The 25195-nt window shown below is 35.0% G+C and overlaps 1 protein-coding gene across 1 annotated transcript; it reads left to right on the plus strand.

Moving 5' to 3' along the window:
* Nucleotides 1-456: 456 nt before the first annotated feature.
* On the plus strand, nucleotides 457-24489 carry LOC110093593 (potassium channel KAT4). Its single transcript, XM_028695476.1, has 13 exons — nucleotides 457-695; nucleotides 2118-2336; nucleotides 5563-5724; nucleotides 6789-6846; nucleotides 9638-9955; nucleotides 10324-10563; nucleotides 11839-11937; nucleotides 12017-12049; nucleotides 12466-12651; nucleotides 13032-13106; nucleotides 16125-16197; nucleotides 16614-16772; nucleotides 23649-24489. The coding sequence occupies exons 1-13, from the start codon at nucleotides 457-459 to the stop codon at nucleotides 23750-23752; spliced, it is 1965 nt and encodes a 654-aa protein (XP_028551309.1). The 3' UTR covers nucleotides 23753-24489.
* Nucleotides 24490-25195: the final 706 nt, after the last annotated feature.

Raw genomic sequence — 25195 nt, forward strand, 5'->3', positions numbered from 1 at the left:
ACAGAGAAGGTGGAGACAGATAGAAGAGTTTGTAGGGGGGTGGTTCTAAACATACAAGGGGTCCATGTGAGGGAGGACGTCCTTCTATTGGAGTTAGGGTGTATTGATGTCATTCTGGGAATAAAATGATAGTAGACCTTGGGAGATACCAAAGTTAATTGAGGAGCACTAGTGATGGAAATGATGGTGGAGGGAAGAGGAGCACCACATATGACTCCTTCCAAAGTGTTGTGCGGAAGGGATACACCTCAATTAGTGCATTTTTGACAGAGTAGCACACCAGTCTCATCGGTACAACAGTGCTTGAAGGAGAGGGATATGGTGTTGGTTGAATTATAAAGGCATTTTGTTGAGAGCTCAGCAGATCAAGTAGAAGCAGGGGGATGGGCATATAAAGGGCATCTAGTTTGAGATAAGAGATAGGGTATACTTAAAGCTTCGTCCCTACAGACAATGATGGTAGCTAACAGGAGGAATGAGAAGCTAGCCTCGAGATATTCTGATCCTTATGAGATATTGGAGAGGTTTAGAGCAATAGCTTACCGATTGAGATTATCCCTAACCGCTATCATACATCCAGTGTTCCATATGTCACTGTTGGGGAGAGCTATCAGAGATCATGCATCCAATTTAGAGTTACCCGTGACACTGATAGAAGATTTGGAGGTGTTGTTGGAACTACTGGAGCTGAAAGGGTACGACATGGGGAGGGATCAAGAAAGTGCTGATAAAATGGAAGAACCTACCTGACTATAATGCCACCTAGGAGCCGTACGAGAGGGTGGAGCATCACTTTATGTCTTTCTACCTTGAGGACAAGCTGGGTCTTCGAGAGAGGGATATTGATAGACCAGTACCTCCTAGACTGGCATTGGTTTATAGCATGCCGAGATTCCGTATGTAATGAATCCCCGCCCCTTTGAGGTGGACCCAGGGTAGGAATTTGAATGGAGAGGAGGGGGAGCCTGGGAGGGAAAAGGAAGGGGTTATTTTGGGATTTTGTTAGAGAATTGTATAGTTTAAGTAGATTTTTTCCTAGGGTTCAATTTTTTTCTTATGCTTGTGTTTGCTGAAATTAATTTTGCTTAGGTTGAGAGGGCCCTAGCCGACAGCTAGGGATTTAGGAGAGTTGGATCTTCCTCTCAAATTGAAGATCCAACTATATCCTGCTATTTTTCTTCATATATCTTGCAATAAAAAGATGATTTGTGTTCTTCTTCCTAATTTCTTATTGTCGTTCGCTAAGTTTTGTTGAAATCACATCTACTTCCTATCATGTTCCTTCTTTTGCATCTGTAGTGCTATGGTTTCTTGCTTTCATAGTTTATGAAAACTTCCTTTTCCTTTCCAAATGCAAACAAATTTTTACCTTTCACATTAGATGTCCTTGGGCATCACCCTGCCTTACAAACAATTGTTTACCTCCATCATCAACAAGTAGAATCTCTTTGATACAATTGTAAGCTCATTGTTCAAGCCTTGATCATCAACTTCAGTGTCATAAAAAACTCATGCTTTTAAAGATGATTCCCCAAAGATCAATGTCCTTAAACTTCCTATTCTACCATTTATCTTCATGTTTTCTTTCGAGCTTCTATTCATGCTCTATTAAAGAGACCAAAAGAAGATCAACTAAAAATGTGGATAAATCTTTGACATCTATTATAGGTGTAACCTTGGTGTCATTCCTTAGGGATAAATCATTTGTTTCTTATTCATAAGTTTTTAGTAGGTGTATTCATTCCCAATATATTACAAGCTATTAACTATATTTATGAATCTACAATACACATCCAAGATAGAATTCTTGGATTTCATTTGAAACAATTCATACTCATCAACTAAAATACTGATCTTACTTCTGTGAACCTTATTAGTCCCCTAGTCCCCACAAATCGGACTATAAGCTTGTTTCAAATCTCTTTACTTAAGCATTGACAGCTAAATTTAAGTGTGCAAACGCAGTAAGTGATAGCATTGATATTTAATTATGTGAAACTTATCTCACTGGAAGTCCGACCTTACAATAGCAACATATAAAATACTCCATAAAGAACAATATTTCCAATGTAAAGTTAAAAGCTACATTATAACATTTCATTTTTTATAAACTGTAGAAGGTGGCAAGCATTTCTAGTCCTGCTGGTTGCTTACTCAGCCTGGGCATCCCCGTTAGAGCTAGCATTTGAGAAGCTAGTTGCCTCCAAGGCACTCATAGCCATTGATCTGGTCGTTGATGCCTTCTTTGCTGTTGATATTGTGGTCTGTTTCTTCGTTGCTTATCTGGACAAATCTACCCACCTCCTTGTTTTTGAACAAAAGAAGATAGCTACCAGGTCAGAATCTTAAATCACTTGATTCATTCCCCACATAATCTTTTATTCTTGCATATGATACTAATTTGCCTAACTTCAGCTATGTAGCATAATAATGACTATTTATAAATATTGCGATCATAGATAACATTTGCATACATAAATACATAGTGGAAAAATGACTAAGCATCATTCATGCCAATTTATAGAAGAATGGAAAGTAAAAAAGAGAGGTCAGAGGTGGAGGGAGGCCAAATGAGAGAGAATAATTGAGTTCTAACAGAAAGCTAGAAATTTCCTATACATTGCAAATTTCTACAAAACATCACTTTCTCTTGCTTAAGCGTTTGCAAGCACACAAACAAATGTATTGCTTGACAGTTTTAGATGTCACATTTTTATAGTGCATTCTTCCTATTTTATGTCATTATAAAATAAATTCCTCAAAGTAAAGGACCATAACATCAAAACTTTCCCAAAACAATTAACGATGCTTAGGTGAACTAAATGATTTGATTACAGGATAGCAACAAACACACGTTAATGGTAATAGGCCGGCGGCGGAAAGCAACGGAAGTCAAGCGAGCTTCTTACAGTGTAAACAGCTCTTGCTCAAAATTGGACGAGTTTATTTTACCTCAAAAATGAACTAGAATGATTTACATTGCATTTACTTTACTTTGCATTCTTTTTCCGACTAACCAAACAACAATAATTTCAAAACCCTACATTTGGAATAATTTACACTCATCTTACTTCCAACCAAACATTCCCTAAATTCTTTTTCTCTTAAATATATCCCTTCATATGTATGTCCATGCTAAATAATATAGGAAATATATAGTGTTATATCTTGTTATCATATTAACATTCTTAAATAGCCTAAATTATTTATTGTAGAAATCTATAATTTTATTATTGTAATATTTTTTTGTAATTTAAGATATTCTTCTTTATTGTGATTTTATTGATAGTTCTATTCTCTTGTTTCTATATAGCCACAAATGATGATACCTAAAAACAATTCAGTCAAGAAACTATCTTTTATGATTCACTCTCTTCTAACATTCATGGTCTCTAGAATCACCCTGATCTTTCATAAACAACTTCCTGTAATTGCCACACTCCTCAAACATCTAGTCTTCATTTTCCTATTCTCATATTTTTCCCTCTTACAGCAAACCATCTATGCTCTTAAAAGACTGGATTGGTCCCCTAACCTTTTTTAAAGGACTAATGTATTTTGTGACTACATAAAAGTACCAATTTGATCCATTGACTTTTTAATTAAGGATCAAATTAGTCATTTTGTGGGATCATTTAAATCCCTATTTTAGAAATCAAGGAACAAAAATAAAACTTTTAAATAGTCGGGAACTATTTTGATTATTTGTAAAGAGTCAGGGAACCATTTTAGTCATCGTCTAGCTATACTAGCTTTTGCCTCTATAAGCTTGTTGTCTCCATCAATGACTACTAAGGCACTTAACCTTCTCCTCTGTTTCCCATTAATCTCTATACCTCTATGATTTACCTCGTTCTCTAGCGAGGACTGCATCATTGTCATTTTGGCCTTATTATGGCAATGTTTTCTTTAATACTAGCTATCAACACTTTTCATCAACATTCTCGACTGATATCTTTATTGACGCTCTTTATCATCATCGTTATTTAAACATTTTATCTTCGGCCTCTCTAACATGTTTCTTACTATAAAGGCTTTACATTTGATTCATCCAGACTCTTTTTTCATGAATCAGTCACCCTCCTCTTATAGCACCCACATAACCTTTTAGCAATAAAACCTTCAATTACTTCATCTCTGGGCACTATTATTTTCAAACTCAAGTCAATTTTTTATAATAATTAAAGCAGAAAAACTCTTTCAACTTATATTGCATTTATCTAGAAATAAACTATAAAAATTTTAATTATAATATCCAAATGCAATTTATTTTCATATAAAAGTCAGTGCTATAATGAGATAAATGAAAGAATTAAAGCTATTAACTATGCTTGTATTTTAATAAAGAATAAATAATAACAATACAAAAATAAATAATAAAAAAGAATTATTAAATTATGGGGAGGCCACCCCCCCCCCCCCCTAAAAAAAAGATCCATGCCAAGAAGTTATTATGATATCAAAATTATCACATTATGTCAATTATTTTTAATAAGAATATGTATTATTTCTCATTAAAAGATTTCATCATTATTTAGATTATTCTCTTTTATTGTATTTTACTTTGTTGTTCTTTTATATTGCCAATATAAAGGCACATATATGCTTACATCTAAAGAAAATTCAAGAAAGATTCAGCCCTTTATAATTCTGTCTCTTTTTAATATATATATATATATATATATAATATATATATAATGAAAAAAGGATCAAAATGATCCCTCAATTCCTTATGAGAGACTAAAATTATCTTCAGCTCTTTTGAGAGACCAATTTAGTCCTTCATCTCTTTAAAATTGGACCTTTTTATCCTAATATCTAATGTTGGAATTAATGGCGATAAATGTAAAGGAATTTTAGTCATTTTTAATTAAACATTTATTAAATGTAATTTTCAAATATATAATTTTTAAAAAATTATTAAATGTTTCTTTAATAAAAAAATTAATAATAATTTTAATTTTAAAAATTTTAGTCATATTTTATAAAATATGATTGGTAAAAATATATGTAACTAAGTTGAAAATAATATCTATTTGCATTTGATTTCTCTAAATAAATATATACCATATTTTATAAATTATGATTAAAATTTTTGAAATTAAATTAAAATTATTTTTTTACTAAAGAAATTTAATAATTTTTTAAAAAAAATTATAATTACTTAAAAATTATATTTAATAAATATTTAATTAAAAAAATGACCAAAATATCCTTAAATTTAAGACCATTAACTTCAACATTAAATGTTAGGACCAAAAAATTCTTATTTTAAAGAGTTAAGAGACCAAATTGGTCCCTCAAAAAAGTTGCGGATTGTTTTGATCCTTTTCTCTATATATTATCTACAAGAAGAACCTATACATTTAATGCAAAGCAAATTTTGCCACATAACAGCATTGGCGATGCCTAGAGACGTCTGCATTTTTAATATTTTCACTATATGGGAGCATTAAATTGAACTACAAGCAAGTTAGTCACATACAATCAAATCCATATGGATGCTTGGATGTGCATGCTTTCAGTTCTCACATTTCCTAATTCTAATTATATGAATATCAGGTATGTCATGACCCTAAACTTTGGTATGGACGTAGTTTCAACATTGCCATTTCAGCTCTTCTATGGTATCATAACTGGTAAAAGCAAAGATGGAACTTTCTTGGGAATATTGAGTCTGCTGCGCTTGTGGCGACTAAGACATGTTAGCAACTTGTTTGCAAGGTGAGGAAATAAAAGCAATTCATTTTTAAATTAATTGACAAAGCAAGCTTGGCCTTTTTGATATTCTCCTTCAATAATAGAATGTGAAAAGTTAAAAGCATTGTTTTTGTCAATTGGAAACTTAATCCAAGGTACTGTGATATCAGAAAAATATATTAAAATATCTGAAATTTAAATTTGTTGAGAGAAAAAAGAACTTGCATGCATTTTAGATCAACTACTTAGAGCAATATCAGCACCATATTAAGGTTTCTCTATCAAACTCAATAATTTAACCATTGACGGATTAACTAGTGAAATCTTAATAATAACAGGCAAAAATGACTCACTTATGATGGAAGGAAAAATGGTCTTTTCAACTGAATGCCTGGTTCAAATTAGAGACTCCAACCAAGTTTCAGCTAATGGAGGACCTGCAAATATAAAAAAAATAAAATAAATAAATAAGCAAGAAATGTATCATAACAAACTAAATTTGTATTGATAAATACATGCTTCAAAAATATTAAATCAATAACCAAAAGTAGCGGCACCATATTATGCTTAGAATATGCAACAAATCAAACTCTCAATAATATCTGACCATGACTGCTCAGCATCTAAATCTTCACAAAAACAAGGCTAATGACCTTACCTATTCTAGAAGGGGAAAACATGTCACTTTCAACCTAATGCCTAATGCAAAATTAGAAACTCAAACAAAGTTCCAAATTAAGGGTAGAAAGAAATAGAGAAAGAACGGAAAAAGAATGAGTACAATGTTTCTATCTTTAAGCTCCCTCTACTTGTATGCCACTTGAGATTTGTGCAAGGAACATGAAAAATCTACATGACTTGAGGATCCTCATATTAATAAATATATACATAAAAATTCAAATAAATTAAAAAACAAACACTCACAGATGTTACATCAATAACTATAGTAAATATTAGAACATTATTAAAGTTTCTAATATGAAATACCATTTCAAAATAAGCTTCTATTAGTTCAATGTTATCAGGAAGCAGGGGCTACACATCAAGCAACAGAGAAAGTATTGACTAAATGCTGTCCCTATGTGCAGGCTAGAGAAAGACACTCGGTTTAGCTACTTTTGGACAAGATATGTAAAAATCATCTCTGTAAGTGTACATTATACCTTGATTTGCTAATTTTTATATTAAAACAAGAAAAGGAGTTCGGTGTCGTAATTTACAATGTGAAAATACACAAGATATTCTCTCAAAAGAACAAAGCTGAAGCTTTTTTGGCAAAGCTTTTAATAGCAGTAAATATATGTATTTGTGAATATTGCTCCCAACCATTATCATGTTTACAATTTTCTACATATATCAACTTCGCTTTCATTTGCTTTCAAAGACTCATAACTAGTATCACAGAATAACATCAGCACATCATCAGCATCATCCCAACCACTTGGGGTCAATTTTACAAATCCTCGTTTCATATTCATTATTGTTAAGTAATATCTCAAATGTAATTATTTTTTAATAACATGTTGTCACAACCCAATTCCAAAAGACAATAGACCTTGGTAACACAAGATATGATGAAATTGACCTCAACTCTTAAGATAACTTTAAAAGTTAAGATCAATTAAATCAATGTTGTTCTCAAGGGAGAAAATTTTAATATACAATGCTAAGGAGAACATGAAATAATAAGCATAAGAAAATAAGTAATATTATCACGTTAATGTTTACCTGCAAACTTAAGAATACTACAATGTTGAAACAGAATCATGTATATGATACTGTATTTCTTTTCTCATCTTCGTTACAGTGAGTTTCAGTGTTTATATATAGAATGCAGAATACAGGAGTATAACTGCTGTCACAGAGTTTGTTATAAAGTTGTGGTCCTTACGTGTATCACATGCCACATGGATGGCCTGGATTTAGCTCTAACCGTTTGCTGTTTTGGAGTGTGCGGTAGTGAGGTGGTGCATTGCTACTTACAGTCCCCCTCAAACTGATGGTGTAGCAGTGAGGTGGTGCATTGCTACTTACAGTCCCCCAACTGATGGTGTAGCAGCAGTGGTTAGTTTGCTAGAGAGTGTCTTGAACCACTGAATGGGAAGAGACTTGGTGATGAAGATATCGGCGAGCAGATCATGAGTGCTGATATGATGAACTGAGAGATGCTTGGGTTGAATGCAGTCTCAAATGAAATGACAATCAACTTCAATTTGTTTTGTTTGGGCATGGAAGACTGGATTGTTTGCTAGAGTAATGACAAGAGATGAAAGAGTTGCCCAGTAAATTACAGTAACCAAAGACTAATTTCCAGTCATTGTGAGTTGCTAGCCCAGTCCGAATCAGCATATTTTTGTAAGGTAAGAGAGTCGTTGTATAAGGGTTAGCCGGTTGTGGAGGTGCCTTGAATATAGCGAGCAAACACTTGAGGGCTTCAAAATGACAATTAAGTGGATGATGCATTTGCTAGCAGAGCTGATGAACAGCAAACTGGATGTTCGGCCATGTGAGTGTAAGATATTGCAATGATCTGGTTAAGTGGCGATACATTTGCGGATTAGAAAAAATTGTATTGGAAGTAGCTATGAGAGTTGTCTTGTAGGAGGTTGGAGTAGAAACGGGTTTAGAATTTTGCTAGCAAGGTATTGACCAACTCATAGAAATCTAATAATTCTCAAAAGATTCAACATTTTATGGACTAATCAACCTAACTAACTAATATCCAAAAGAATTTTACCCACCTATACATCTATTGCAAATAAGCACATATTTTCTATACGCAACGAAAAAGTATTTCACATGCATCTTATAATCGATATAATTAGTGCTAATTTATGATAAAATAGATTTTCTATGACTGAGATTTATTGTATTCAAACATTTATTACTTGAGAATACTTATGATTAAACTAGTGATTCTTTATAGACATTAAAAAATTGCCTAATATTTTCATTTGTGTTTGAGAAATTCTTTTTCAGATTTAGTCTTTGAAAATTTCAAGAGAGATATGATCAACTTTAAATCAAATTTTTAAGAATGGAAGTCAAAAGAGAAAAATGTACACGCACTTGATTCTAGAAACCAAGAGGTGCTCAAAATTATCTTATGTTAGACTTCACATTTCTAAAATAATTTTTCTTTAGTTAACTAATTTGATTTAGAAAGTTGAGGCTTATATTCCAACAACACATGTTGAAAAAAATCAATAATATGATGGCTTATGAGGGGACTGGATTTAACCATAGCCTCATATCCTAAATCTAAAGTAGGGACTACTAAAGGATAGTGCCTCGAACCTATGTCTAACGGAATGCAATGTACTTACAAACCTACGCATCACTTCAAACTAAGTTAGCCCGACCACTGGACTTACAACCCTACCTGGAAAGGACCGTTAGCTAACCCACCTAATTGTTTTTAAAATCATGAGAAGGATAGGAGAGACTATTTGATTAAGAAGATAGGACTTGCAACTTGACTTTTTGGCCATGTATGATCATTTTGTTTTGAAAACTTAATTCATTAGAGTTAATCATTCAATTTTTATTTGAAAATGGGTTATCTTATGATTAATTTTATATTGCTTACATTTTTAATTGGTATAAATCTTAAATTTATCCTAAGAACCTACCAAATAGCACATGTTCAGGCCACTCCCACTCAAAACAAGTGAAAAAATCTAAGAAAATAACATGCATTTCTAATGCGCACTCAATAAACAAATCATCACATGTATATATAAGAATCAACCACATAAAAGTAATGCCCAAATTATTATAATTATTAGTGGCAGTTGAGTTGTCTGCCTTATACAACCCAGTTACTTCCCGAATGGACTACAACTAAGAATAAGGGAATGTTTAGCTAGAATTTAAAGCATTTCCAAAGAAAGTTGCAACAGAAACTTCCCTTATAAAATGCTTATTTTCTCCACAGGTGACACTATTCGCACTGCACTTAACAGCTTGTGTCTATTGTTGGATGGCCTACCACCATCGAATAATAGAGAAAACATGGCTAGGCCAACCAGTACCCAATTTCAAGGAGCGAAGCATCTGGCTTGGCTACATCTATGCAATATACTTCTCTATATCAACCCTGACAACCGTTGGTTATGGTGACCTGCATGCAGATAACAAGTGGGAAAAGATATTCGGCATTCTCCTCATGCTGTTCAACATTGGGCTCACTGCCTATCTCATTGGGAACATGACCAATCTCATTGTCCATGAGGCATCACGAACTTTCATGATGGTAACCATAAGCAACAAAAAAAAAATAGAAGGGGAATTTACATACATACCTCAAAATTATTATGAATTTATATATTATACCACTAAATCTTTTTATTGACTTATAGAACATCATAATCTCAAAAGAACATAAAACAATACCACAGGTGTTAAATTATCTCAATCAAAATACACATTTCTATTCTTAGAGACTTGATTATTGTATGAATAAATATAAAGATTTAAGTATTAAATATATAAACACATAAAAATTTTGAGATATTTATTTAAATCCCCCAAAATAAAAATACCTCATCCATCTTGTTTCAATTTAAGAACATACCTCAACACATTTTTTTCTTGGCATGGCATGTTTTATACTCTTCATAGAGGGAAGCCTCGCGTAATATTTCACGATATGCAAGAAAGAATGGCCTTCCCGAGACCCTGAGAACACAGATGATGCAACATGTGCGACTTAAGTTCAAGACCATAGAGTTACAACAAGAAGAGGTACTCACCAGCCTGCCAAAGGCTATACGAGCAAGCATCGCACAACACCTATTCCAGCAAACTGTGGACTTAGCATATCTTTTCAAAGGAGTCTCCGAAAACTTCATAGCACAGCTGGTAATCATCATTTATTTTGCTTCCACTTCAAAAGAGTCAAATGATTTTCAGACTTAGAAACTTCCACGTAATAGGGAAGGTTTGTAGAACAATCTAAGTAGGTATTCCTTTCATCAAAACTATTTTCATTTGAGCTAGAAATATGAAAAAGTTGCTTCCTATTTTTTACTTCAGCCTAGTTTTTATTAGTCAAAATGCTAACTCATATTTTTATTCAATTCGGATAAGTCTTTTTGTTTTTAGATTAAGACTCATTTTGGGTATGAAAATGAAATTCCACTTTTGAGGAATTTTGAGAAAATTTGTGGAAGTTGAAATTAAAGTTGATGTCTAACTACTATTAGGTATTAGCTCAATACCCATACACAAATCACATGAAAAGATAGGTATCAAGCTTCGCTTGTTAAAGCTTGAAAAGGGTGCATAGGTAAGATTGCATTATGTTTGTAGCTATATAAGTTGAAGCATGTAAGTTTGATTGGAAAGGAAGTATAAGGCAAGCTTGATTTTTTTTTAAGGATATTAGAAAGAATTGAGAAGAGAGTAAAGATGAATCAAAAGAGGAAAAAGGAGAAAATCATAAGTCTATTTCTAAGAGTTCAAAGTATCATTTTGATGAATCGAATATAGTTTATTGAGGACCTTTTAAAGTGCAAAATATTTTAATATTTGTTTAATCCTCTTTTTTTTGGTATTAGTCCAAATTTATTTCTCTCCCACTAGAAATGAGAGGCTTGGGATTTCTCTTTTCTTTGTTGAGCGGGGGTGTACTTGGATTTTAGAAAGGGCTTGTAAATATTTTTTTATCTTACACCACGATCTTTGTTAATGGATTGGATGCTCTCCTCTTGAATGAGCCATATGCTTATTTAAGCATAACCACAAAAATATTGATATTCTTTTTGTTGTGATTAGCCTCTTTTGCAATTGCTTTGTGATCCATCGTACTTACTTTCAGGTTGACACTTAAAAGCATAAAATTAGGAGCTATCTTATCCTAACAATCACATCAAACAAAAAGAAGAATTTAACAAACTTCATCATTTTTCGCAAATATTATATCTAGCTTCAAGCAACTTAATGGTCTTTTGATGAATTGGCATTCAAGGTTTCATACATTGTAATTGTTAATATAAAAATTTTGTAAAAAGATGATTTTACTTGCCCATCACCTCATCATCATTTTCATTAAAATTGCTTCACCCTATTCACCATACTAGTATGGTGATTGTTTCTTCAAAGTCAATCGCTAGTTATTTGTTATCCTGTCAACAGGTTTCTGAAATGAAAGCAGAATATTTTCCACCTAAAGCAGATATTATACTACAAAAGGAGATCCCCACAGAATTCTATATTGTTATTGCAGGAGAACTGGTACGAATTACTGGAAGGGTTGTGCATAATAGTTTATATAGCAACATTTTCTTCTGATGACAATTCCTTTAATATACAGGAAATTCTGACCAATGAAAACGGAACAGAGAAGGTACATTGCTTTTATAACTAGATTTTAAAGTCTACAAAGCAAAAGAGGTAATCTGAGATATTTGAAAAAGAAAAATATGGCTCAAGATGGAAATATAAGGAAAATTAGACATATTGATTGAATAAATGCATGGAATAACGTTATGCTTTTTAATTACGACTACAGTAAAGTAAAAAAGGTAAAACGGGAGATCTCAGTAGATCAGATTAGAACATAATCCAAAAAACGTGTTGTAGATAATGTCCAACAAAACAATTTTCTTTGTCTGATCTTTCTATTATTATTTACTATAACTGAGATTAAATTTTCAAAGGCTTAGAAAATTGGCATTTTCCTCCAGCAAAATGTCTATTACGTGCATGTTAACTCAGTCTAGTTTTTAGAAGAAACGCTAACGCTGTGGGACATAATTTCAGATTCTGTCAGCGCTAAGGCCTGCTGACATGGCAGGAGAAATTGGAGTAATTCTCAACATACCACAGCCTTTCACGATAAGGAGCAAAAGCATTTCCCAAGTTGTTCGAATAGGCCATAGTCATTTCAGACAGGTTGTGGAGCTACATATTGCAGAGGGGAAGACGATTCTGTCTAACTTTCTCCAGGTTTCAAACTGAACATAAAAATGCGTTCACCATTTATTTAGATGATTAAAGAAAAAAAAATGTTTCATTAGCCCAGTTAAAAAGGAAGAAAGCTAATGAAAACCTCCACAACTCAGTATTGTGCCACATCCCTTCAAATCTTTTTATTAGGCTGGAATCAATTTTCCCATGAACAAACATTTTATACAAGTATGTTACTATCAAAAAGTAGATATGCGCATGACAATGTGTTTTTTTTATTAATCTTTGAAAAGCTTGATTTCATTAAGCTTTAACGTACACAAATCAGCTATTTAAATATTATTTTCAAGTAAAACAATAAGAAAAATAATGTTGTTTCACATGAGAATGGTTCTTGACACAAAATCATCTATTCCCAGTTTCTTAAAGGACTAAAAGAAGAACTTCTGGTGGAGATCCCCATTCTAACGCAACTACAGCACAACATGGATGACGTAAGTGTGATCTGTTTTCCATAAAACAACTTGTTAAAGCATACATGCAATCAAATTTAGAGAATGCAGCCAAAATTAGACAGAACCCCATTTTCAAAAGAAAATATGTATAATATCTGTAACGTAAATCTGAATAAAGCATACAGACCAAAATTTCTGATGAAAAAATCGATCTGAAAACTTTCAACATTGTTGGCCAAAGTTTTTCTTTTCAAATTTGAAGACTAAAAAAAATCTTGGATAAAACATCACGGGACCAAACATAACTAACTGTAGTAACACTACCAAGACGTCATTCAGTTGTTCTGTAATAACAGAAAGAGCCGATTTATCTTACATTCCTTCACTTATGGCAATTCTAGCCTCTAGATGGAGCATGATTTCGACACAACCTATTGAAGACACAAGAGCACGATGTTATAGATTTGCCATATTGATAAGATTGATCCGCCAGTATTAGTCCAAGATTGAATAGATACTCTCCAAATGCAAAGGACTATTTGATGCATTATAAAAATATAAAGGATCCTGAAAAGTTTTGCAACAAGCATGATAAGTTCAACCAATTGTTGAACACTTTAACATGAAACTCTCACAAGTAATAGCACTGCACCAACTTCAAATATGCAAATCTGCAATCACACATGAATTGCTGCAAGTCATTGCCATCCAAGAAGAGGATATATGAAGTTCTTAAAAAGTCATTTTGAATCACTTTTCCGTTTATAACAATGAAGCGAGACCAAAAAGCCAATCAAATTGTTAACCTAATCTAAAACAAACAAACAAAAAACTCACTTGCACATCACCGTACCCAGCGCATGTCACGCATGCCCATCCCGCACACATCATAACCCTCACCTCCTCAGATCGAACAAAATCTCCCGCACGCAATCTCTATCTCTCTAATTCCCCCTACTTCAAGCCTCTGCCACTTGTTCTCAGTCTCTCCTCCCTCGCACTCTCATCACTCTCCCACTCGAACCAAGACACTAAATGTAATATCCAAAATTTAGATAAAAAATAAAAATTTTCTTAAGTGAATTATATCTTATATTAGCAGTTACAGTTAAGTAAATATTAGAAGTAATATTATTTAATATAAATTAAATTAAGTAACTTTATTTTGTCCAGATAGGTGTGTGGGCTATGAAAATTCGACCCCGGCCTCCGCTCGCTTTTCTTATTCGGCGAGGGACTTTTAACTGAATAAGTTCCGAGGTAAATTTTGGAAGGCAGATGGGTTTGTAGATAAGACACTACCCAGAGATTTCGCCCTCATTTTCTCTCTCTCTCTCTCTGCGGCTTGTGACTAGGGTGAGAACAGGAGTCGGTCGAGATGGGAGGAGATCGGAGCTTCGTGTGAGTAGCGACGAGAGGAAGAGATTAGGGGTTCGGGAGCAGGCCGAAGAGGAGGTTGTGGGATGTGGGAAGAGGACTCGGAGAAGAAGCGAGAGAAGTCTCCATTCCTTCGCTATTTAACGACCTCTTCGGAAGCTCGATCGAGGCCGGCTCTGAGCACAAATCACGAGATGCGACTCAAACGGCGCCGAATCGGCGTGATTTCGGCAAGGATTCGCGGATCCGCCGGATGCAAGGTGTGTGTATGCAGGATTTTTCCATTCCTCCCTTTTTTGTTCTTTGTATATTGGTCAACACCATCCAACTTAAATTCTACTGATAATATCCTCATCTATTTCACCATCACTCTGAACAATAGATCCAAGAAATCTAAAACGTATACATTTATTAATGACTTGATTGCCCAAAGTCACAATTCCTCCACTAGGTCTATTACTACTAAAATTACACTCCATATATTTAGTTTTAGATCTACTCCAGCGAAAACCTTTAGACTCTAAGGTTGACCTCCATAATTCAAGTTTAACTTCAACTCCCTCTCTAGTCTTATCAACAAGAAGAAAATCATCAGCAAAAAGCATACACCAAGGTACATCTTCTTGCAAATGTCTAGTGAGAATATCCATGACTAAAGCAAAAAAGATATGGGCTTACGGATGATCCTTGATGTAATCCAACCGAAATAGGAATCGATGAACCCGCAAATTCCCCAATGATAAAAAAAATCATTGAGTAATGAATCGGAAGGTGCAAGTGCATTTAATAAAACACAAAGTCCTATTTTAGCTAAGATTAGTTCAAATTGGTCATCTTAGACAAACATTTACCCCACTTACGAAGCAACTCATAAATACTAGCAAGGATCCTTTAATCAATATGGATCAACTACCTCCTCTAAATAACTAAAGAAGGTTCATGATAACCTAAGATGATGAAACAATGTAATCATAATTTGTTTATCAATTATTTTACTGGCCCTCCTTTCCTTTCCACCCCACCCCCCCCCCCCCCGCACCAAAAAAAAAAAAAAACCCTATTTGCTTTAACTACAAGATGGTGAATTTCAAGTCCCGAAACCAAAGTTGATGCTGCTATATGTTTGGTACATAATGACTTGCCCAAATCTAATGTTCTCTCCAGTGATCAGGAGAGGTGATTAAACATAAGAGCATGCACCAATGGGAAACCTGAAATCATATTTAAAAGTCCTCATAGGGCAAAACATCTCAGTTTTTCTTATCTCCAGCCTAATTTGCCTTCAAAAAATTTGACATAACAAATTTTAAACTCTCCAAGAGAGAGGTCGGAGCACGGATTTTCAGAGCCAGCACAAACTAAGCCCATGTACAATTCATATGAAAACCAAAACTATATTAATTCCATTAAAATGAGCCATATATTTGAAATTCGCAGGTAGTACTCAACTGAAAATGAGAAAAATAGAAAAACAAAAAGCACCTTGATAAAGATAAATGACCATAGTTCTTAATGTAAGCTACAATTGTCCAAAGGACACCATAGCAATGGCATTATGCATTGCATCTCAATACAGTCTAAATATTAGGCAGTATATTTCATTACCTCATATAAAGTAACTATTTTAACATAAGAAAATAATGTTGAATTCTAACTGCATTTCATCATTGATGATAACAGCTGAGGGCGATAGCTGAAGAAGCATGGGAGAATGATACAACATATGGGAACAACACAGGTGATAAAATGGAAGGTCTGATTTTGAGATCCATAATCCTACTAAAACTGTTGAAGACATTTTTATAATGGCATATTTTACATTTTAATAATAAAAAATTCATTAACATCAACTACCCACATTGTACTACACAACAAGCATCAAACTTCTAGCTTATACAAAGAGAAAAAACTAACAAAATATGCCTACATCATGATAGAAAAAATTGTGAACATTCAACGACTATATTCAAAGGTAACAAGAAGTCTTTTCCCATGCATACAAGTATTCAGGATGATGCAGTCCAATTAAAGAAATAAATGATACATGCAAGGGCCATATTAGCATATTTAAAGTTAGCTATGAGAGTTAAGAATGTAAGCAAATATCTGGGACATGAAAACAATTTGCATAAATTTAAGACTAAGCCTTTTTGTGTCACAATTTTGCAGGAAGATCTTTGACTTGCTCCAGCATAACACCAAGTGACCCTCCTAAAAGAGTAGTAATCCGTGGACATCATCCAGATAAAATTGATAAAACAGAAGGCAACCAGCTTGGCAAACTTGTATACCTACCAGATTCTATTGAAGAACTTCTGAAATTGGCAGGTATTGCAAGCTTCTTATCTTCACTAAAATTGTTTAATAAGTGGTTAATGTCATTATTAGGAATGACCTTTCTTTATTAGATTTAAATGAGAATTTAATCTTTAATAGAACATAATGGAGAAAAATGATTCATATAGCCGACCCCACGTAGCAGGATAAAGGCTTGATGTTGTTGTTGTTGTTGTTGTTGTTGTAAGTGGTTAATATAATCAAGTTTAGCATGGAAGTTCATCAAATCGGTACCGGGTAAAAATCATAGCAGTATGATGTTAGACCGGTCCAACCAGTCCGACAGGACTGGCTTACGCGAACAGAGGCGGCAACGTCCGCCTCCTGTACGCGCCGAATGCACGCCCAGACATGCTTGAGCCATTTAGGAATGATTTTTGAGGGAGTTAGGAGGGAAACTTGAATGTAAAAACTGTTTAGGGATTTCCTTTTGATTTATATGCATTAAATAGTTTGTTTACCTAGGGTTATGGCATCTTGAATTTGACTGAAATTTGAGATCTCTTAGGTTTAGATTTTTGGGCTCTAGTGGCGTCTAGAGATTTTGGAGAGATTGATCATCCTCTCAAATGGTGGATCAACTATTTCTTGTTATTTTCCATTTCTATTTCATCAAATAATACAAATTATCTACTGTTTTCGTGATTGTGTGATTTTTTTGAAGAATTCTTGCTGTTTTCCAAAGATTGATAGGATTTACTTGAGATTACAAGTGTTTCTATCAAATTGAGATCATAGCAGATTTTGGAACCAGTTGTGGGCTCTTTTCGGGAAATTCAATGGTTGTTTTTTGCCGGAGGAAGGGATTTTTGCTGTTTTTTTTTTTTTTGTCAATATCCAGATTTTTTTTAATCCCACAAAAATCCAAGTATTGATGGCGGCCAAGAAGGTAGATGCATTGGAGGAATGCCTTGAAGGGGAGATGAGCCAAATGAAAGCAACGGTTGAAGATAAAATTTCATCCGTGGAAGACAATTTTCGATCTTCATGAGATGGTGAAGAAGATATTAGATAATCAAATTCAAACAGTAGCTGCGGAGACAAAGGGACGGGTGGGAAGAAAGGTAGAAGTATTGGAATGAGAGATCAGACAAATGAAATCTGAAATTTCATATCTCCAAACTCAAGTTTCGGATTTAAAGAAAAATATTACAGTCATCCATGATAAGTTCAATTCGAAATTTTTCATCATGGAGGAGATGTTGAAGAAAGAGCTTGAGGGCCAAACTAGAAAAATGTCATCGGAGATGAGGAAAGTCACCGACATCCAAGGATGGTGGGAAAACCCTAAGCCAATCAGACAAAGGGAAGCTCAAGAGATAGAGATTTCGAAAGGAATAGAAAAAATGCCTCCCTTAGGGCTTATTCCTAAGGAGGAGTCGGGTAGAGGGTATGTGGGGAGGCGTGAGGGGATTGGACATGAGTGGAAGGGTGCTGAACTTGAAAGGGAAAGAGAAAATTTTGACCAAAGGAGAGCTGAATTGGAAAGAGGAGTTTGTGATGATCCAAGGGGTGCTGAATTTGAAAGGAGGTGGGAATTTGATGAAAAGTTTGGGTATGAATATAGAATGGATGATTGGGACACTTGAGGGGAACCACCCCCTTAGGGAATGGAAAATTATAGAGGGAACAGAGGGGATAGAGGCGATCCGAGAGAGAAAATTGAAGCTGTCAATCTTTGAGGGGGAGGATGCGCATGAGTGGATCTAAAAGGTTGAAAGATATTTCTCCGTCAATGGGTTGATGGAGGAGGAGAGACTGACGGCAGCAGGCCTATGTTTGGAAGGGAAAGCTTTGGCTTGGTACCAATGGAGGGGCATGCGACGACCCATACAGAATTGGAGGGAGTTTAAAGATTGTTTGATAGAATGCTTCTGAACTGGCATGGGAGGAGACTTCTACGACAATTCTTCGCCTTGATGTAGGATAGTTCATTAATAGAGTATCGGGAGAGGTTCAAGTACCTTGCTAGCCGATTGGACCGCCTTTCTAAGACAGTGCTAGAGGGAAACTTCATGAAGATAATGATACCAGAGATTCGGGCAGTGGTTAAAATAATGAGGCCTCGTGACTTGGGAAAGACTATGGAGCTAGCTCAATTAGTAGAGGATCAGAGGCACCTTGAGAGAGAGACAGGAGGCAGCAGCTCAGGAGGCCCGTATAGGATAACCACCACCTTATTGAAATCCAAGGAGCCAATACCATATACTCTTCAAGGGACTCCGAAGGAAAAGACTACAAGAGGAAGACCTAGGGACAACTTCAAGAAGCTCACAGAGACGGAATTACAGGAGAAGAGGATAAAGGGACTCTGTTTCAGATGTGACAAGAGGTATACGCCATGGCACAGGTGTAAGGATCTAACTCTTCAGGTTCTTACTATTTGTGATGAAGAAGGAATGGAGGAGGGTGTCGTCTTTCCACCTTGCAGATAAGGTGGATCTTTGGGAGGAGAGTATTGTTAGACCGGTCCGACAAGATCGGCATACGCGAACAGAGGCAGAAATGTCTGCCTCCTGTACGCGCCGAACGCATGCCAGGGCGCGTGAGCCATTTAGGAAGGATTTTTGAGGGAGTTGGAGAGAAATTTGAATGTAGGGACTGTTTAGGTATTTCCTTTTGATTTGTATGCATTAAATAGTTTGTTTTCGTGGGGTTAGGGCCTCTTGAATTTGGCCAAAATTTGATCTCTCTTAGGTGTAGATTTTTTGGCTCTAGTGGAGTCTAGAATTTTGGGAGAGATTGATCCTCCTCTCGAATTGAGTATCAACTGTATCTTGCTATTTTTCCATTTATATTTCATCAAATAATAATAATTATCTACTGTTTTGGCGGTTTTGTGTGGATTTTTGTGAAGAATTCTCGCTGTTTTCAGAAGATTAATAGGATTGACTTAAGATCTACAGGTGTTTCCTATCATATGTGCACTCATACAGTGACAATACCACTTTTTATCAGTGGTGAAGTCCTCATATAATCTAACGGACACTTTTAGGCAAGACAGTTTATTGAGAAACTTAAGATATCAAGCAATAAAAGTTTATAAATTGAAAACAATAAAAGAAATAAACAGATGGAAGAAGCAAATTTACATGTTTTTGGACTTCATTCTTATTATGATACATTCTAGAGTAGGAACAACTCTAGCCTTCCAGTTATACAAACACTAAAAAATAACTATCGAGATTCACGATACTATAATTCTATCAAAAATGAGTCTCAAATGCATAGATTGTCAAAAAGAGCTAAACAGCATATAAATGCTGCTTGGCCTCACAATGCAAAAGTATTCAAATAGCTCTGTATTATCTATATCCATAAGTCTAAAAAACTATATAACAAATAAATGAGTGCTCAAAACAGTGCAGTTGAACAAAATATGATATTAAAGGTTGAACTGCACTTGGGTTGTGCTGCCTGTTCTTTATTCCACTTATCTTATATTTTCTAAACTCTACCAACTTGATCCATCTTTTTTATGTTACAAGAAAATTTTACATTTCAAGATATTTCTTTAAAACATATGTTGATTCTTCCCAAATGATCAGCAACGTATTTTGTAAAACAAAAATTCCCTTGTAGCCATGCAGATATCATTTCCCTCAACTTCGCTGGAGTATTTCAAGCCTACAAACCCATCTTTTTTCAAGTAAAAGGTGAATGTCTTGTGGGCACAATACAGCATAGACAGATCATTGTATACATATCTCATTCATGAGCATTGCACATGCCCCTCATTCCCAAACACAAAACAAAAGGAAAAAAAAAAGGATAAAAGTCACGGAAAAAAGGAAAAAACATGCAGAATATACAATATTTTCCTAGCCTATCGTACTTTCATATGTCCTCTTCTTGATTTATCCATCTCCACATATATTTCTGTTATGCTTCTTGATCTATATCAAGAAAGGAAAGGCACCTTTTGAGTAGATGTGGACTCCTTAAGGAAGAATAAGGGAAAGAAGAGAGACTAGAGAGGAAGAAACAAGAAATCATTCATTCCATAATATTTTCTTACAATAGGAGGTGTATTTATAATACTTGGGTAGACCAAGTTTACGATATAAAACCATTCTACCTAAAACAAACTAAAAATAGAATAAAAGAAATAAACTAGTGGTTATTATATATGTATAGACTATTTAGTTTATACTTTATTTGGTTAAAGATATGTTGTCAATGTCTAACACTCTCACATGGAAAACAACCTTGTCCCCAAGGTTGAGAGAAGGAAAATACGAAGAGAGAGCAACAAAATTTTCCCATGTGGCATCATCCGAAAATATAATTTCCATTGCAAGAAAACTTGAACGCGAAGTTGTAAAAAGGTAGAAGGGGAAAAAGGCATAAGGAGAAATTCATAGTGACTGTCATGAATCGTTTTATGATATTTTTAGAATGTATCCTAACTTGATAAGAAGCAGAATGAAAATAAAGTTTGGGGAAAAAACTCTATGTAATTCATCTAAAAATTCATGTACTATTGTAATAGGAAACTTATCTTGAATTGTGAGAATATTAATTGCTCTAGGATCAATGCAAAACTGTCAAGTATCATCATGTTTTTGAACAAACAATATCAAAATAGAAAAAGAGATAGCATTATGATAAATAATGTCGGAATGAAATATTTTAGAAATTAATTATTCCATAGCATCCTTTTGAAAATGTGAAGAATGAAAATGACATATGTTAATTGGCTGAGATAAAGATGGAAGATGAATACGATGGTCAGTGGTACTAGGTTGAGGCAAACCTAGTGGTGGCTGAAAGAAATGTTGAGATTGTTTGAGTAAGGCAGAATTAGACAATGGTAGATGATGTGCAAGAAAAGAGATACCTGTCGGAGAAGGTGGCGGTTGTAGAGAAGGGATTTGGCCGTTGGAACCAAGAATGCTAGCGGAAGATGAAGTATCTTGGTGATGTGGAGTTTATGGATGGTTAATACACAAACGATCAAGTTTCTTGTTTATGAAATCCATAAATGAATAGATTTGTTGAAGGGATGGGCCAATAGAAGCAAATTGAACATTGATTTGATGTGAGGATTTTTGGATTTCAAAGAAACGTAATTCTTGATTAGTTTGCAATGCTCGGTGAGCTTCCGCCAAGTCTACGTTCTTCATATTGATTCAATATTCGTGGATGATGAAGGTTTGAAAAGATGAGGATCTTCAATTGGTACAGAAATTTGTGGTTGTTTGGATCAGATGGCCACAGTTGTTGAGCGGATGGATGTAAGGGCGGCTGATGGCATGAATCCGTAGGTCTTGAAGGTCCTGCCCACTACAACTGAAGTGTTGGTAACTGTTCTTGAAGGTTCAAACGCTGTTCTTGAAGAGAATGAAGCGAGTGCTGAAACAGGAATGAGCAGAATTGCAGTTGGAATGGTGAGCAGCACTGTTGTTTTTTAATACAGGTCCTTGTAGCAGATTGTAGATCAATGAAGGTGGTAGAAACAGCATAAGAAGGGCTGTAATCTGGGGACTGAAGAAGGGCTGCTGCAGCTGAAAAATCAGCAGAAGAAGGCTGCAGTTGCGCTGGAATGGCATCAAGAATAGCATGCCGTGGGTGAGAGAAGCACCTGGATGAAGATGGTTGCTGCTGTTGCTGTTCTTGGTGTTCTTAAACAGGAAAATGCAGCCAAATTGAAGACTGCTGCTATTCTTATGTGAAGACTGCTGCTGGGAATGTATGGTGAAGTTAGTAATGTTGTGAAGATGCAGGAAACAAAAAGAGAATGATATGGAAGGCTGATTTGCTGAAGAAAACAGCAAGAAGAGGGCAGGAACAGCCTTTGGTGGCAGAATCTTGCAACTGGCAGCCTGCCGGAACTACACTGGACTGCAGAAAACGGAGTGCAGGACAGCAGTAGAACCGGAAGGCTGTGGTGAAGCAGTGTTTTCCAGTGGATAAACTATATCTTGGTGCCTAAAATGGAGGTAGGAGGTCATGGAGGAGACTGGCTGGCTGAAGAATAAGGTGGAAAGATGAGTTTAGTGCAACAAGAGCACCATTTGTTATGCTTCTTGATCTATATCAAGAAGGGGACGACAATTTTTGAGTAAGCGTGAACTCCTTGAAAGAAAAGAAAGGGAAAAAAAAAGACTAGAAATGGTGAAATCAGAAATCATTCATTTCATAATATTTTTTTATAATAAGAGGTGTATTATAATGCTTGGGCAAACCAAGTTTACAATATAGAATCGGTCTACCTATAACAAACTAAAATTAGAATAAAATAAATAAACTAGTGCTTATTATATATGAATAGATTATTTAATTTGTTTTTTTTTTTCTAAAGATATATTGCTGATGTCTAACACTTTCCTATCCACCTTTACAATGAAAGAATAAATAAGGGAGATCTAGTGACACTAGAGATGGTTATTGGCGCTAAATAGGCGGCCATAACTTATTTTTATTTTTATTTTTATTTTTTTCTTCTTTTTTTTCGAAAGGGAGGGGGTTAAGTGACGTTTGAGGCCGAAGCACGGTATAGATAGTAATTGATATCAAGATTTCTGCAACAACTTCTAAATTCTTTATCAACTAAATTAACTAGCACCCATTGAGGCCATAAGGGATAATAGGCATGAAAATTATCTGTTTAATCAATCTCTAATGATTGTCGAGTAGAAAAGTGAAAACCAATGAAAATGCTTAATCAAGAAACTTCATGACTTTCCATAACTATTGCAAGAATCCAAAAGATATAGTTTACATATTAAGGAATTTGTTATATAGAAAATGTATATGATGTTGGCCTCGAAAGAAATCAATCATCTAACAATTATAATTGCCTAGAAAACAACTGAAATAAAATCTTTACAGAAATGTTGAAAAGTTTATCGTTGTTGGATGCAGAAAAGAAATTTGGGGCGCTACCAACAAAGGTTTTAACTATTGAAGGTGCAGAAGTTGAAGACCTGGATGTTGTAAGAGATGATGATCAACTGTTTGTATTTTGACAAGAAAAAGAAACTATGAATAAGAGCATCCAACACAACGAATAAGCACACTTGTTGGATCTTTTGGATTGTTCCTCATAGTAAGTACCCTTGAGAACAAAGTAGCACAATGAAGGGTGATCCGGATGGCTAAAAAAGCAGCTTAATGCCCATTTTCAGTTTTCCAGAATGCAAGAATAAGTTCGGCCAAGAGAACTGGCGTCCTTGTAATGATTTAGGCTTCGTTTGGGACGGCTTTCTTGTTGCTTCTTAAAGCAACTTTTTAGTAAAAAAATTAATTTTTGTACTAAAGAGCTTTAAGAAGCAACAAAAAAGCCGCCACAAAAGAAGCCATAAAAGAACGACAGTTGAGAAAACATTGCAAAATATTCTACTATAATAAAGCAATTTCAAACTTCAAGGTAGTTACACTTCTTATATCTGTACAGATATTTGAGTGACTATAATCACACATGGAACCATCAAAAAGTAAATGTACTTGAATAATAATGCATGTCGTCCGCAAGGAACTTTCACTGTAGATCTGTCTGATAATCTCGCATACAAAGCTTCTTTTAACATAGAATTGCACATGATTTATCTCCTCAACTAACAAATGTTTCTTCTAATTAAGAAATTAATGATGATTTGTTTTCCACATTAATTATATATGCGATTTCCTGATCAAGATTTTCTGTAACTTCTGTTCTGCTTTAAGGAACTACGAATCCAACAAATTCATAGCAACTTTACACAAAAATTTTCAGTAGATAAATAATATATGTAAGTTATGCAAAGCAATAAATAAATTAAAGTATTCATAATTTTCATATTATCACTAAAAACTTTTTAATACATCACTTTGACGCAAGTCACTGTTTCCTCCATATCAGAAGATTAAAAATCAAGATTCTGAGTATTATTACTGATTGAATGATAGAGCAGGCACCTTTCTTTTACTAATTATTCACCTTTGATCTTCTTAGTTCAGTATCAAAGTCTCGGAAATTATCTCTGTCTGCCGGTTTCGCGTAATAGCATGCCTCAGTCATTTTCTGATCTGCCTCGCACGCCACCGCGCCTCTACTCGCCATCGAGATCCCAGAGAGCATAAGATCCCTCCCCTTTGCACACCCCATTGGCAAACTTCGCTCGTGCTCCAGACCCATTTCCCTGCTTCCCTGCTGCTATTGCCGAAACCCCTACGCCGCCGCATGCATCTTCCTGCACACCGCTACCGGATCTCCCTTCTGACCCCTGCGCCATCTCTCCCTGTTCCCGATGCAGCTGCTTGCCTACCGCTCCCGAATGTTCTTTTCGTGTCGCGCGCTGTGCCGCCAGCTGCACATTCCCCTTCGTTTGATCACTAGGGCTTTTCTTCTACATCTTCCATATCCAATTTCTAGCTCCAGTTCTAGCATTTTCATCCGACGAGTACTTGCCAGCATTGTGCATCGCCAATAC

Source organism: Dendrobium catenatum, unplaced genomic scaffold (genome assembly GCF_001605985.2).
Source record: "Dendrobium catenatum unplaced genomic scaffold, ASM160598v2 fragScaff_scaffold_640, whole genome shotgun sequence".
In the NCBI taxonomy this organism is placed as follows: domain Eukaryota; kingdom Viridiplantae; phylum Streptophyta; class Magnoliopsida; order Asparagales; family Orchidaceae; genus Dendrobium; species Dendrobium catenatum.